Source organism: Lontra canadensis, unplaced genomic scaffold (assembly GCF_010015895.1).
Source record: "Lontra canadensis isolate GAN:19392208 unplaced genomic scaffold, GSC_riverotter_1.0 scaffold15, whole genome shotgun sequence".
Taxonomy (NCBI): Eukaryota; Metazoa; Chordata; class Mammalia; order Carnivora; family Mustelidae; genus Lontra; species Lontra canadensis.
In genome coordinates, this window is record NW_022631009.1 from 9,189,574 (window position 1) to 9,204,654 (window position 15,081).

A 15,081-nucleotide genomic window follows, 5' to 3' on the forward strand; every position below is an offset into this window, starting at 1 on the left:
CAATTACAGACAGAGCCATTGACAAATGAGAATTCATAAGATATAAATCAATTAAAGACAAGAATACTGACACATTTAGGTGTTAGGTGCTTAAAAAGAGAATGATTCAAATATGAAAAGATTAAATGAATCTCTGAGAAAATGAATGACACGTTTGAATATTTTTTTTTTAAAGATTTTATTTAGAGAGAAAGGGACAGAATGAGCATGCTCGTGCAAATGGGGAGGGGCAGGTGGGTATGGAAAGATGCAGAGGTAGAAGGAGAGAGAGAATCTCTGAAGACTCCAAGTCTGATACGGGGTAGGGACTGGATCTTATGACCCTGAGATCATGACCTCAGCCTAAATCAAAAGTTGGATGCCCAACCAACTGACCCACCCAGGCACCCCATATCCTTTAATAATTTTCATATAGATTGATCATTTGAGGGGGAATGCTACAAAGTAAACATAAGTGAAGGACATCATAGTATAGTATGCTATAATTTTTGGGTAGAAATTGTGAAAAAAATTAACACTTGATTTAAGAGTCAGTTTAAGATCACAGACTCTGGAACTAGTCTGCTAGAGTTCCCTCTGTATTTGCCTTCTCGTCTATAAACTGTGATTAATTACAGTACTTTTCTCATTGTGTTGTTATGGAGGTTAATTGAGTTAATAAAAATAAAAGTATTCATTGTCATGCTGTAAGTTCAATATGAGTCATTGTTATGCTTTTGCTAAGAACTAGTGAGTAGTTGCAATTTTTATTAAGATATAAAACACACATATTTTCCTATTTTTAGTTTCATCTTCCTAATAAAATAAAAGGACAAGAATCACACTCTTTCCCCATAATTTACTATGAAATTCTATCTTTAAGTCACTTCCTTTCAAGGCCTTTATCTACTACTAATATTCTTAAATAACAAAAACCTCCACTGTGTCATAAAAATGCACTCTATATTTATCATCTGCTTATAATCAAAGTAACAACATAAATGGTCATTAATAGTATAATAGTTATTGACCATTCTTCCTAAATATTTAATGTGTTCGTAGTTACCTAACTTTATTCATGTATCTGCAAAATGTCCCTTTAACATCCTACCTTTGACTCAGATGTGATAGGTATAGTTGGCAGACAGAAAATTCTCAAGAAATTCTCCAAGTACAGAAGGGAAATTTGACAGAGTAGCTTTATTCAAAAGAATGCCCATGGGTAGGGGCACCTGGGTGGTTCAGTCAGTTAAGCATCTGTCTTCGGCTCAGGTTATAATCCCAGGGTCCTGGGTTTGAGGCCCATGTCAGGCTCCCTGCTCAGCAATGAGTCTGCTTCTCTCTCTCCCTCTGCCTACTACTGCCCCTGCTTGTACTCTCTCTTTCTCTGTCAAATAAATAAATAAAATCTTAAAAAAAAAAAAAAAAAGAATGCTGAAATGTCCACAATAGCCAAACTATGGAAAAAGCCTATGTCCATCAACAGATGAAAGAAGATGTGATATATATATGTCTGTGTATACACACACACATCACATATGTGATATATATATAGATATATATGAATACTTTGCAGCCATCAAAAACCCCCTGAAATCTTGCCATTAGTGGATGGAACTAAAGGGTATTATGCTAAGGGAAATAAGTCAATCAGAGAAAGACAATTATCATATGATTTCAGAGGATCATAGGGGAAGGGAGGGAAAAATGAAACAAGATGAAACCAGAGAGGGAGACAAACCATAAGAGACTCTTAATCTCAGGAAACAAATAGGGTTGCTGGACGGGAGGGTGGTAGGAGGGATGGGATGGCTGGATGGTGGACATTGGGGATGGTATGTGCTATGGTGAATGCTGTGAATTTTCTAAGACTGCTGGATCACAGACCTGTACCCATGAAATGAATAATACATTATATTCTTAAAAAAAAAAAAAGAATGCTGATATGTAGAAGAGTTTTCCCTCTACAACTTGTACACATGCTGATTACGCACATGTATGCATAAGAACACATGTCTGACATACTGAATAAAAATTTCACAACTTTTTTCTGTGTTTAATTAACTCTCTTAATTTCAGTCCTTCTGTTCACTGAGTTTTACTCTAACTGTATGCACTATAGTCCTTTCAAATGGTAAAGCATCTTCACTCATCACATTTTATTCAACAAATTCATACCATGTTGTTTTTTTGTCTGACTCTCACAATGGAGAAAAAAATGAAATATAGTGTATTAGGAATAAATTAATATATATAAATATAGCCTAATAAAAAAAACAGTCCCCTGTCAAGAAGTACCATGTATTATAAGGGAAGTAAAAACAGATCAACTTAGCACCACCGTTACCAGCAAGGTACAATGAAACGGTATGACTAGCTCTTCAACTGATCACAAAAACAGACTGAGACTTTTTTAAAAATTGAAAGGACATTTGAGAGTTTCAATAATAATAGTTGCCAATCAAGCCCTGTACAGACTCTAAATAGGAGCCTACAGTAGCAAACCATGCATATTATTGCAATGTAGTGATGTTATTAATATTATTGCAACAGAAGCATGGCTTTATTTTAGTCTTATATTTGGTCTTAGGGAGGTGATCTATAAGACAACTCCCAGACAGGCATTTGTAAAAGAGCTTCTTTTATTCCTGGTTGGAGTAAAAGAAATAAAAAAGGGAGAAGTGGATTTTAATTTTGCGTATAAATGTAAATATGTGTGTGTGTGTGTGTGTGTGTGTTTATGTGTAAGTTCAAACCTGCATTTTGAATACTTACAGGAATTGCAGACAACTTATTTCTAGTCAGGTCAGTGTAGAATAGTAGCCAAATTGCCTTGACTCTTCTCAGCATCATTACTTGGAAGAAATCATGGAAAAGCAGAAGGCGAAAACTCACTTTTCTGTGTTCTGGGGAAGTGAGGGATCAGAACAGACAAGACAACACGTATTTCTTATTGCTTTTGCCATGTCCAAGAGAGCTGACATCTCCACATGGAATAGAATAAGGCATTCAATAACTTTCTGTTTCCATTAGAATATACATTCTTACCTGCCTATATCTTTGTTTCCCTTAATTTTTAATACTGATGAAATTATCTGCTATAGCAGAACCAGGTGTTTTTTGAATGTGGGCGAAGACAATGTAAATGATGATTTGTTCTGAAGAAAATGAACATTGAATCAAATTTGAATTTATTTGTTATTAGTTCATAAATATACTTGTTTTTATTATATCAGAGTATTTACTTAAAAGTTATAGCTTTTTGAACATTCCTGTCTGTTCCTGATATTTTCCAAAGAAATGGAGAAGTACAGAAGCAGCCTTGCAGATTTTTTGTCACTTAAAGCACTGTTTTAAAAAGAATTATATGAAATTCATTTTGCTTTTGTTTCCTCTGCCTTTGGGGACATGTCTTGAAAGAAGTTGCTGTGGCTAATGTTGAAGAGGTTACTGCCTATGTTCTCCTCTATTATTTTGATAGATTCCTGCCTCACGTTGAGGTCTTTTATCCATTTTGAGTTTATCTTTTTGTATGGTGTAAGTGAATGGTTGAGTTTCATTCTTCTATACATAGCTGTCCAATTTTCCTCACACCATTTATTGAAGAGACTTTTTTCCACCGTATGTTTTTTCCTGCTTTGTTAAAGATTAGTTGACCATAGAGTTGAGAGTCCATATCTGAGCTCTCTACTCTGTTCCACTGGTCTATGTGTCTGTTTTTGTGCCAGTACCATGCAGTCTTGGTGATCACAGCTTTGTAGTAAAGCTTGAAATCAGGCAACATGATGCCCCCAGGTTTGTTTTTCTTTTTCAACATTTCCCTGGCAATTCCAGGTCTCTTCTGGTTCCATACAAATTTTAGAATTGTTTGTTCCAGCTCTTTGAAAAATACCAGTGCGATTTTGATCGTGATGGCACTGAAAGTGTAGATTGCTCCAGGCAGTATAGACAAAAGCAAAAATGAACTTTTGGGACTTCATCAAGATAAAAAGTTTCTGCACAGCAAAGGAAACAGTCTACAAAACAAAGAGGCAACCCACAGAATGGGAGAAGATATTCACAAATGACACTACAGACAAAGGGCTAATATCCAGGATTTATTAAGAACTCCTCAAACTCAGCACACACAGAACAGATAATCACATCAAAAAATGGGCAGAAGACATGAACAGATACTTCTCCAAAGAAGACATACAAATGGCTAACAGACATATGAAAAAATGTTCATCATCATTAGCCATCAGGGAGATTCAAATCAAAACCCCATTGAGATACCACCTTATACCAGTTAGAATGGCCAAAATTCACAAGACAGTAAAAAACGTGTGCTGGAGAGGATGTGGAGAAAGGGGAACCCTCTTACACTGTTGGTGGGAATGCAAGTTGGTGTAGCCACTTTGGAAAACAGTGGGGAGAATCCTTAAAAAAATTAAAAATAGAGCTACCCAAGACCCAGCAATTGCACTACTGGCTATTTACTCCAAAGATACAGATGTAGTGTAAAGGAGGGCCATCTGTACCCCAATGTTCATAGCAGCAATGGCCACAGTCACCAAACTGTGGAAAGAACCAAGATGCCCTTCAACGGACGAATGGATAAAGAAGATATGGTCCATATGTACAATGGAATATTATGCCTCCATCAGAAAGGATGAATACCCAACTTTTGTATCAACATAGAAGGGACTGAAGGAAATTATGCTGAGTGAAATAAGTCAAGCAGAGTCAATTATCATATGGTTTCACTTTCTTGTGGAGCATAAGGAATAACACAGAGGACATTGGTAGATGGGAGAGGAGAAGTGAGTTGGGGGAAATCGGAGGAGGAAACAAACCATGAGAGACTGTGGACTCTGAAAAACAAACTGAGGGTTTTGGAGGGGAGTGGGGTGGGGGTTTGGGTGAGCCTGGTGCTGGGTATTAAGGAAAGCACGTGTTGCATGGAGCACTAGGTGTGGTACATACACAATGAATTTTGGAACACACACACACAAAAAAATTAAATTAAAAAAAATAATCAGGGCACTTGGGTGGCTCAGCAGGTTTAGCCTCTGCCTTCGGCTCAGGTCATGGTCTCAGGGTCCTGGGATTGAGCCCTGCATTGGGCTCTCTGCTCAGCAGGGAGCCTGCTTCCCCCTCTCTCTGCCTGCCTCTCTGCCTACTTGTGATCTATCTCTCTGTCAAATAAATAAATAAAATCTTAAAAAAAAAAGAATTATATGTGGAATGACACATACCCCTTTAGGAATCTAAATGAAATGATTTTGTATAATTAACAATTCATTTTCTTAAAGCTTAATAAAAGAGGAGCTACTAAACAATTAATTACTCATGTTTAATTTATGACCAATTTATGCAAATGTTACTTACAATTAGAAATGTATAAGATAAGTATGTACTTCAAATTCAAATGTGGGAAGATGAGCTGCGTTATCGTGCAGCTAATTCTCAGAGGCTGTTACATACCTATTTCTTCTCTAGGGCTGCAGTGGATGAAACCACTTCCTAGTATTGGAGGAGGTCTGTTACAAACTCCTATTATTACCAAGAAGTAGCTTAAGCAAAGAAAATCAGATTCATTCTATTTCAAGAGAGGAGAGATTTGTTCAGCCACTGCCTCTCTAACTATGATCATATGACTGTACTTCTTTGTATTTTCAGCTTTATGTGGAGGAGATGTTCGAGGGCCTAGTGGAACAATCTTATCACCTGGTTACCCGGAATTTTATCCAAATTCTCTGAATTGTACATGGACTGTTGATGTAACTCATGGAAAAGGTAATTTGCCTCATGCAATGATAATTGGATTATCCTCTGAATTTTCATTGCATCTATTTTTTATTTCATTGTCCTTTACAATGTCATTTTGCATGAGCAAAAACAGATCAGTACTAAAATACGCTAACACAAAATCCAGTCTGAGTAACAGCAGGAGAGGATTATATTTACTTTTCCATAGTATTATAATATGCTTATGTTTTTTAACAGAATGGTAATGCAAAAGATATTTGTTTTCCTTTGATGTATTAAAGTAACGTTGTGTGGAATTTTCATATCAACAAAATCTCAAACAGGATGGCTTTTTGTCTCCAGTATTAATGTTAAGAGGTTGATTTCAAAAGTTCATAAAAGAATAAGAAGATGATTTGAAGTGCTAAGCCAATTGTAAAGCACACATATTTATATACATTGCTTTTAACATGTTTGTGATTATTTATTATAATTATATTCTTCATATGAATGTATACCATCCAAAAATACTCATGTCTTGGTTTTCTATCAGAACTGCAGATATATCTCACGTAATTGACTGAGAGTATAAAATTACACTGTGCGTGGGGTAGATGTTAATAAATGTCTTTTAAACAACTAAATGAAAGGGCCTGTAGAACTAAATACGGTTCATTCATGTGATATACAACCAAACTAATAAATGAGCAATAGAAGTGATTAAGGCAACACCTTAGTGGGAAAATGGTCATCCCAACATATCAAAACAAAAATGGATTAAAATTATTCACCTAAAAATCTCTATGTGCTAATCTTTTAAAAAGAGTGAATTTAAGGGGCACCTGGGTGGCTCACTGAGTTAAGCCTCTGCCTTCAGCTTAGGTCATGATCTCAGGGTCCTGGGATCAAGCCCTGCATTGAGCTTTCTGCTCAGCAGGGAGCGTGCTTCCCCCTCTCTCTGCCTGCCTCCGCCAAAGTGTGATCTCTCTCTCTCTGTAAACTAAATAAATAAAATCTTAAAAAAAGGTTAAAAATTTTTTTTAAAAGTGAATTTATTCATTTTAAAAACTTTCGAGAAGTAGTTTTTCTTTTAGCTTTGCTGTTAAATAGTTCCTGTCACTTTTTACGATCCTATCGTACTTACTGATTTTACTATAGAAAATGTTTTAAAAGATCCTAGCAAGGAAAAGATGCTATTGCAATTTTTAAAATTAAAGTTTATGTTTAATACACTTGAAGTCACTGCATTCCTGCAAATGAAGTTTTTTAAAATTATATATCATTTTATTGAGGGTGAGGATTATATTGGAGTTATTATTATAATGAAATTAAATATTGTCAAGAAAAAATGTTAAAATGGATATTCTGGTATTGAACAGAAGGGATGAAGTAGAAGACTTTAAACTGTGGTTTTTGTTCTTCTCCATAATATAAGACTTCTTTGCTGGAAGTTAACCAGAGCAACTTATTATTCCAGCGTGCAGTGTATTAATGGAGTTTAAAATAAGCTTTCTTGTATTATACAATAAAATGGAGGGCTACACACTGATTGCTATGTAAATAGAGGTTTAATTAACACTTAAGATTTTGCATCTTCACAGGTTGCAAGTGTTAATTAAATCTGTATTTACATGGCAAGAAATGCAGATTTAGATGCTTTTCTTTAAGAGCCAACAAAATTTGTTGGAAGTACAACTGTTCCAAAGTACAACCAAAGTTATGTGAAAGATAATCTCTTAAAGTTGGGAGAAATTGTCAAGGTAATACAGTCCAACCTCACCCAGCACACCAGTTTCTTTCTATAGTGTTCCAGAAATATAATAAACTGGCCTGATATTGATACTTGTGTTGATGGCAAACTTATTCCTTGGGAAAACATGCTCAATTTTTATATGATTGTAATTGTTTGAAAATTATTCTGCAACTATCATCCCTGTTCTGCCCTCTGGAGTTAGACAAAACAAACAAAAACAACCTAATTCTTTCTCCACTATAACTCTGCAACGTACCAAGTCACTACTCTGTGTCCATCATGCCTTTCATGTCTGCTACCTCCAGTCCCTTATCCTTGGTTTTTGTCCCAGACAGATCACCTCAGTTCCATCATTTCGTTATTGTAAGATATTTCCATTCTAACCACCTTTCTCTGGATGCATTCCAGTGTATTGATATCTAGGGATATCAATAGCCTTCTAGAGTGTATTTTCCCAGCACAAAACACAGTATAGCATTATTTAACTCCACAAAGTATTTCTATTAGTGAAGCCTGTGCATATTAACTTTTTTTGTCATCATGTCATAGCACTAATTTAAAAACAGTAAGCCCAAATCCTACAATTCTGTATTTATGCTGTTGATTTTTTTTCTATCTTCAGTGCAAGACTTTTTTTTTTTTTTTTGAGAGTTAATGTTATCAAGAATCAGTAGACCTTTCCAATGCCTTGTGAAGTAGTGTAGGTGTTACTTGCATTTTATAGACAAGAATCTGAAGTCACTAGAGGTTATTTATTTACACTGGAAGTCACAGTACCTGTGAAGATTGGACAAAGAACTTGAATTTACATCCTATGACTACACACCAAGTACTCTTTTTCTGAAACCACATTTCCTCCCTACCTATATCTACATATTTCATTGTCAGGTATATGTCTTCGTCATGACTCTCCATTATCCTGCTTTTTACTTCTTTGTTTGCTGTTTATTTTGCTTACATCTCTACTAATTACCTACCCCTGAATTGACACTTTAACCTTTATCCTGATTCAATAGCCATAGAACAGTTCAGGTTTTTATATTTAAACCCTTTTATATTTTCTCATATTAATTTTTATCTTTAGTTTTTGTGAGATCATTTTGAAATGATTTACATTTCACTTATATTTACATATACAGACAGAATTTTCTTTTTTTTTTTTTTTTAAGATTTTATCTATTTATTTGACAGACAGAGATCATGACTAAGCGGAGAGGCAGAGAAAGAGAGGAGGAAGCAGTCTCCCTGCTGAGCAGAGAGCCCGATGTTGATCCCAGGATGCTGGGATCATGACCTGAGCTGAAGGCAGAGGCTTTAAACCACTGAGCCACTCAGGCGCCCCAACAAACAGAATTTTCTTAAATAAGCATGATCACTAAGACTTTATGGGTATATAAAAATCTTAATAGAACAAATCTAAATATTTAAGTATTTAAGATCTAAGAAATTTCAAATAAACCATCAGTAATCTCTTCACCCCTTAACCTTAAATCAGGGTGTTTGAATGCATACAGTTGTTTCAAATTCTATTAACTATAGGATCATCCTGCCTATATCCCTCCTTGTTTATGATGATACCAGAAGAGATTTTTCTTAAACACATTGCAGAAATCACGATGTTAATCATATGTTTGAGTCTCCTAGATATCTGGGTGGAGGAGACTACATTAAAAATAGAACAAAAGGCCTTGGACTTTTAAAGGTGGAATTGTCCTTAAATAAAGCATAATCTAGTCCAATCCTATAAATTTAAAGATCAGAAAAAAGACTCATAAGTCTCTGTGTCATAGTTGATTACAACTGAAACCTAGATGTTCAGGATATTTTTTACTTTAAGCCCAAGTCTTTTCACATATATCTGGAAAAATAATTACCTTCATAGGGCTTCCTGAATGATTGTTTTTATGAGAAGATACTGTGATGTTGAAACCACTGACTTTTTCTCACTATTCCTCAAATACCCACTGCCCTGTTAAGACTGTGTGTCCTTACCCATATGCCCCTTCTTCCTGAAATGTCTATTCTGGAGCTGCTTCTCCACAAAATTCTGCTCTGTTTTGAAGCTCATTTCCGGCAGAAGCCTCTGCTGACTCCTTTAACAAGTGGGTTACTTCTATTTCTATGCTTCTGTGTACTGTCTTGTCTGTATATCCTGTATATATTGTCTTGTATACTGACTTAATCACTTTCAGAGCGCTTAGCAGAATGTTTGAACTGTTGATTTAGGTGTGCTTTCCCTAAGATAGAATAGGAATTATTTACAGTCTTCTAAATCTTTACATTCATAGTGCCTAGAGTTTAGTAGGTTCTTAGTAGATTCTTATTTCCTTACTTAAATTCATTGATCTTTAGCAGAATTTTGAAGATCTCACACTGTTGTGAAGTAGAGAATACAGATTTTATTGTTTAAACCATAATCTGATAAACAGAAGTTTGCTTTTGTAAAGTAGCTGGCTAGGACTGAGTAACGTGGAAAAAAAAAAAAATCACCAGGCATGTTGGACAATAACAATAGCTAACAGCTGCTGAGGGCTTCTTCTGTGCAAAGCACTGGGCCAAGTCATCCCCCCATATATCATCTCATTTAAACTTAACAGTCACCCCTAGAACCTCATTTTACAAATGAAGAAAGTAAGGCTTGGAAAGGCAGTGTTATATTCAACAGTGGTCTTCTTAGCACCATGATCTAAGAGAATTTTTAATTTCCCCACATATTAATTCAATGTATATGAGAATAAATACATTTCTCTAAAAATATATGAAATATATGCAGAACAACATTTTTCTTATCTGTTTCCATCTACTCTCTTATTCTCTACATTTTGTTTGCTTTATTATATAATAAAAATCAAATTGACTTACCTGAATTTCCACTTTTATGTTGCTTTGTAAACTTAGATAGCAGTTAATCTAGATGACAGAGCATCTTCTCTTTGCCATATCTATACCCCATTCTTATTTGCATCTGGCTAGTGTCAATTACCACTTTTATACTGAAGAACATTTGAAAGGCTGACTCAATTTCTGGACTCCTTCAAAAGGGCTCTTATATTCCTGCTCATTGTGGAGAAGAAAAAAAAAAACTCACATTTTGATAAAGAGTTTGAAAAATAGTACTTTTGTACATTTCTAATCTTTCCCAAGTCCAAATGACTGCAGTAATAATCTTTTCTTATGATTGCCTATGTTTTCAGTGTATTTGTTTGGTTTCATTTTATGTCTTCTGTTTGCTTCCTTCTTAAAAAAACAATGCCGATTTGAAAGATTTCAATGAATAATGTTAAAGAATGTTCCTTATTATGCTCTGGGCTTTCTTATTTATTTAATAAATATTTTAATGATTTTTTTTGTTAAGTTAAAAAAAATTACCTCAAGGGAAAGATGAATGTGGTAGTCTGTATATAGACTATATTTCACTTGTCTACAGTATGAGGGGTATATGTGCATGTGTGTGTGTGTGTGTAATTGTTAGTCTTTAACATCTGTACTAGGCAACATCATTAAAAACTCATATGAAATGGGGCACCTGGGTAGCTCAGTCAGTTAAGAGTCTGCCTTATTCTCATGTCATGATCCTGAGTTTGTGGGCTCCTGGTTTTGAGCCCCATGTCGGGCTTTCCACTCGATGAAGAGTCTGCTTCTCCCTCTGACTCTCCCCTCTCTTTCGCTCTCTCTCGCTCACAGACTCTCTCTCTCAAATAAATAAATAAAATCTTAAAAACAAAACAAAACAAAAAACACCTCATGGGAGACCACGATGCAGTGCCACACCATATTCACCAGAATGGAACAAATGAAAAAAATTAAAAAAAAAAAAAATTTAAAAAAAATTGACAAAGATATAAACCAACTAGATTTTGCAATGGAAAGGTAAACTGGCACAGCCACTTTGTAAAGCAGTATCTATTAAAACAACTGTTAATGACCTATAATCGGTCATGACCCAGTAATTCCACTCCTTGATATTCCCCAACAGATATATATAGTCTTCAGGGTGCCTGGGTGGCTCAGTGGGTTAAATCTCTGTCTTCAGCTCAGGTTATGATCCCCGGGTCCTGGGATCGAGCCCCACATCAGGCTCTCTGCTCAGCGAGGAGCCTGCTTCCCCCTCTCTCTCTGCCTGCTTCTCTGCCTACTTGTGATCTCTGTCAAATAAATAAAATCTTAAAAAACAAAAAAGAAATATAGAGTCTTCAAAAGACATACTTGAATACTCACAGCACCATCTATATTCATGCTAAAACACAAAGTACCTGAGTGATCATCTAATGTTGAACAGACACATGAATGTGGTGTATTCACAAAATGAAATGCTATACTATGTATCACTGAAAATAAACAACTGACAACCACACACAAAAAACAGAGATTGATCTCACATACCTAATTCTGAGTAAAATTCAGACCATACAGAGCATATGTTATATGATTCCATTTTTTAAACTACAAAACATTTACGTAAGGTAGAAAAAATAACCTGTGCTACTAGAATTTGAGCAAGTGGTTACGTTTAGCATAGTGAAAGATAAAAAAGTTTCAAAAAAGAGGCTCTGCTCTCTGTAATGTCTATCTATTGATTCAGATTCTGTTTGCAAAGATAAGTTTTCTTTGTGAAATTTCAGCAATCGGAACAATTATATGCACAATTTTCAATATAGACACAGGTTGAAGCATCTGAAAAATAATCATTACGTTTATTTAAAAGTCCATCCCTATTCCTGCTTTATATTTCTCTTCTAGAGTTAAGCATTTTTGAAAGTTGGTTGTTATATTACTAAGCAATGTTTTTGTATTTGAGGAGATTGCAGAAGGAAATGAAAAAAGCATGTCAAATGTTTGCCAGAAAGCTGCACCGTTATTATAAATAAAGTATATGAATTTTCCTTGAAATTTTCAGAAAACTCAGGTGACATCTTTTAAGGCATTGATTTTTAATTTTATTTCCAGCCCATTTCCACAATATGACTCGCTATGTGACTTCTATGGAAGCCAGAGGGGAAAAAATAGAAAAGATTTTATTAGATGGCGCATTTGGAATATTTTATAGAAGTGCTTTTCATTTCCAGAGAATTTAATTACAAGGAGAGTCCTGGTTTTAGTTACTTTGGTAACTTTCTGTATTTTACAGATACACTTTGTGAGTCTAATTTTTTTCTTTTTCTTAATAGGCGTGCAGTTCAACTTTCACACCTTCCATTTGGAAAATCATCACGACTATTTACTGATCACTGAAAATGGTAGTTTTACCCAACCACTGGCACGACTTACGGGTTCTGAACTTCCTTCAACAATCAATGCTGGTCTCTATGGAAATTTCAGAGCTCAACTGCGCTTCATTTCTGATTTTTCAATATCATATGAAGGATTCAATATTACATTCTCTGGTAAGAAAATAAATTAAAAAAAGCTTTAGTTTAAAAAAAAAGCCAATTTTTTATTTTTTTAAGATTTTATTTATTTGTCAGAGAGAGGGGTGGAGAGTGAGAGCAAGTGCTAGTGCAGGCACGTGCACAAACAGGGGGAGGAGCAGAGAAAGAAGCAGGCTCCTTACTCAGCTCCTTGATGTGGGACTCAATCCCAGGAACTTGGGATCATGACCTGAGCCAAAGGCAGATGCTCAGGCAACCGAGCCACCCAGGCATCCCAGAAAAGGTCAGTTTTTAAAGTATGACAAAACAGAGAGAGAAAAATAACAGAAAAGATGAAAAAAAATACCTGTTATCCAAAATAAATACCTGTTAACCAATTTTAAGGAAAGTTTGAAATACCTTAAAGACTGTCTATAGTAGTACATTAAAGGGAAGCTTTAAACAAAAGCAAAAAATAAACAAATTTGTTAAAAACCTACTCTGAGTAACAGAGGGCGAAACTAGCTAAAATGCTTACTGAACTTAAAATGGAAATTCAACGCTGTATTTTAAAGTTTTAATTAAACTCAAATGAATGTGACCTAGTGAAATTCTAGCTTTATGTGTCTTGGAAAAAGTGTAGTTTACAGGCCAAGATTAAGGTAAACTTAATTTAGTAATTTGGAAATAGATGATCTGGAAAATGTGGTTATCCCTCTATTCTAGAATAACTTCATCTAGACACAACATTATAATTTGGATTCCAGGGGAAAAAACATTTATACAACCAAAGTGAATAAAAAGTTTTTGTGTCAGTTAGAGTTCTGGTTTCTAGATGAATGTAATAGGCAAGTAGTTATTTCTTAATACAGAAACAAATTAATATGTAAATCTTATGTCCACTTGCTAACATTAAAATTATATGTTATAATTATATGTATTTATTTCTATATAACATATATATACATATATGTATAAAATCATACAAAAGCTACCATTGTTTTCAGTTCTTACTCTAGTATTTCCATGGAAATACTTGTCTTCTAAAAAATGAGTAGCATATAAGCATAATCAGTTTTAACCTAAAATGTTAAAAGTATATCCAAATAAATTTTTTAAACAATAAAATAATAGCTCATCCAAATGGAACAATCCCTTTGTCCTCCATTGCAATTACAAGGTAAGTGCATGCTCTGAGAATAGTTTTACCTAAGCTACTTCTTCTTAGGATGGCATGTAAGTTATAATATTGTTGTTTAATCAGCTGTACTCTCTTACACCCTGAAGGGTGTTTCAATGTTCATTTTCATAGTGTTCATTCATTGCTTGGAGAAATTTTCTTGTATAAATCTATCATGTAACAATTTTCAGTGTGTGGGCACTTCAGTCTTACATAAACCATTCTTTGAAGTCGTGAGTTTTTCAGAATATGGATTAATTGAACTCCTTTTAGATGAGGGGCATAAGAGCCTTTGTCATTTAGATTAAAACCATTAAGTAAAATGCATTTCTAAAGTGCAAATGATTTCATCTGTGATGTTATTTGTGTTTGAAAATATGCATCTCTCATGCTATTATTATAAGTCAAAAATGGTGAAATGGAAATGTTTCTAAAGCAGAAGAAAGAATATGAGATAAATAGCTACATTTTCAATTTATCACTCAGAAGGTGACATTTTCTCATCTACATTGAATTTCATATGTAAAAGTACTCATTAAGCTACTCCATCTTTCACAAAAGAAGAAAAGTATCTGTGTCATTAGTATGTTCCCATAATTATAAATATCGTCAACTTTTAAATGTCTAAGCCCAATAGCATCCAGTTTGCAAACAATAGCAAAATGCCCTTCAAAGTGAATATTATCATTTTCTTTGTCCTCTTCTCCATGTCATTTACAGAATATAACCTCGAACCTTGTGAAGACCCTGGAATTCCTCAATATGGTAACCGAATTGGGTTCAACTTTGGGGTTGGTGACACTCTGACCTTCTCGTGCTCATCAGGTTATCGACTAGAAGGGACGTCAGAGATCATCTGTCTTGGTGGTGGCCGACGAGTGTGGAGTGCACCTCTGCCAAGGTGTGTGGGTACGTGGTCAGCTGCTTTCATTTGCTTGTATGTGTAGTCACTGTCCATGGAGTTGCATGGTTATACACCCCTTGTTCTTTTATAATCTGTTGAATTTCTTCATTTATTTCACGTTAGTTATTTCAATTTTTTTTTTTCTACTTGGCAATATGGTGTACCTCAATTAACTTTTCAACTGCTC

At 34.8% G+C, this 15,081-nt stretch overlaps 1 protein-coding gene across 2 annotated transcripts in view; it reads left to right on the forward strand.

Moving 5' to 3' along the window:
* Nucleotides 1–15,081, forward strand: part of CSMD3 (CUB and Sushi multiple domains 3) — a 1,221,727-nt gene that overhangs the window by 826,867 nt on the left and 379,779 nt on the right. For both annotated transcript variants that reach the window (XM_032858445.1, XM_032858446.1), the window contains 3 exons: nt 5,641–5,757; nt 12,631–12,846; nt 14,711–14,899. In XM_032858445.1, the coding sequence (XP_032714336.1) occupies nt 5,641–5,757; nt 12,631–12,846; nt 14,711–14,899 (522 nt within the window). The remainder of the gene's footprint in view (nt 1–5,640; nt 5,758–12,630; nt 12,847–14,710; nt 14,900–15,081) is intronic.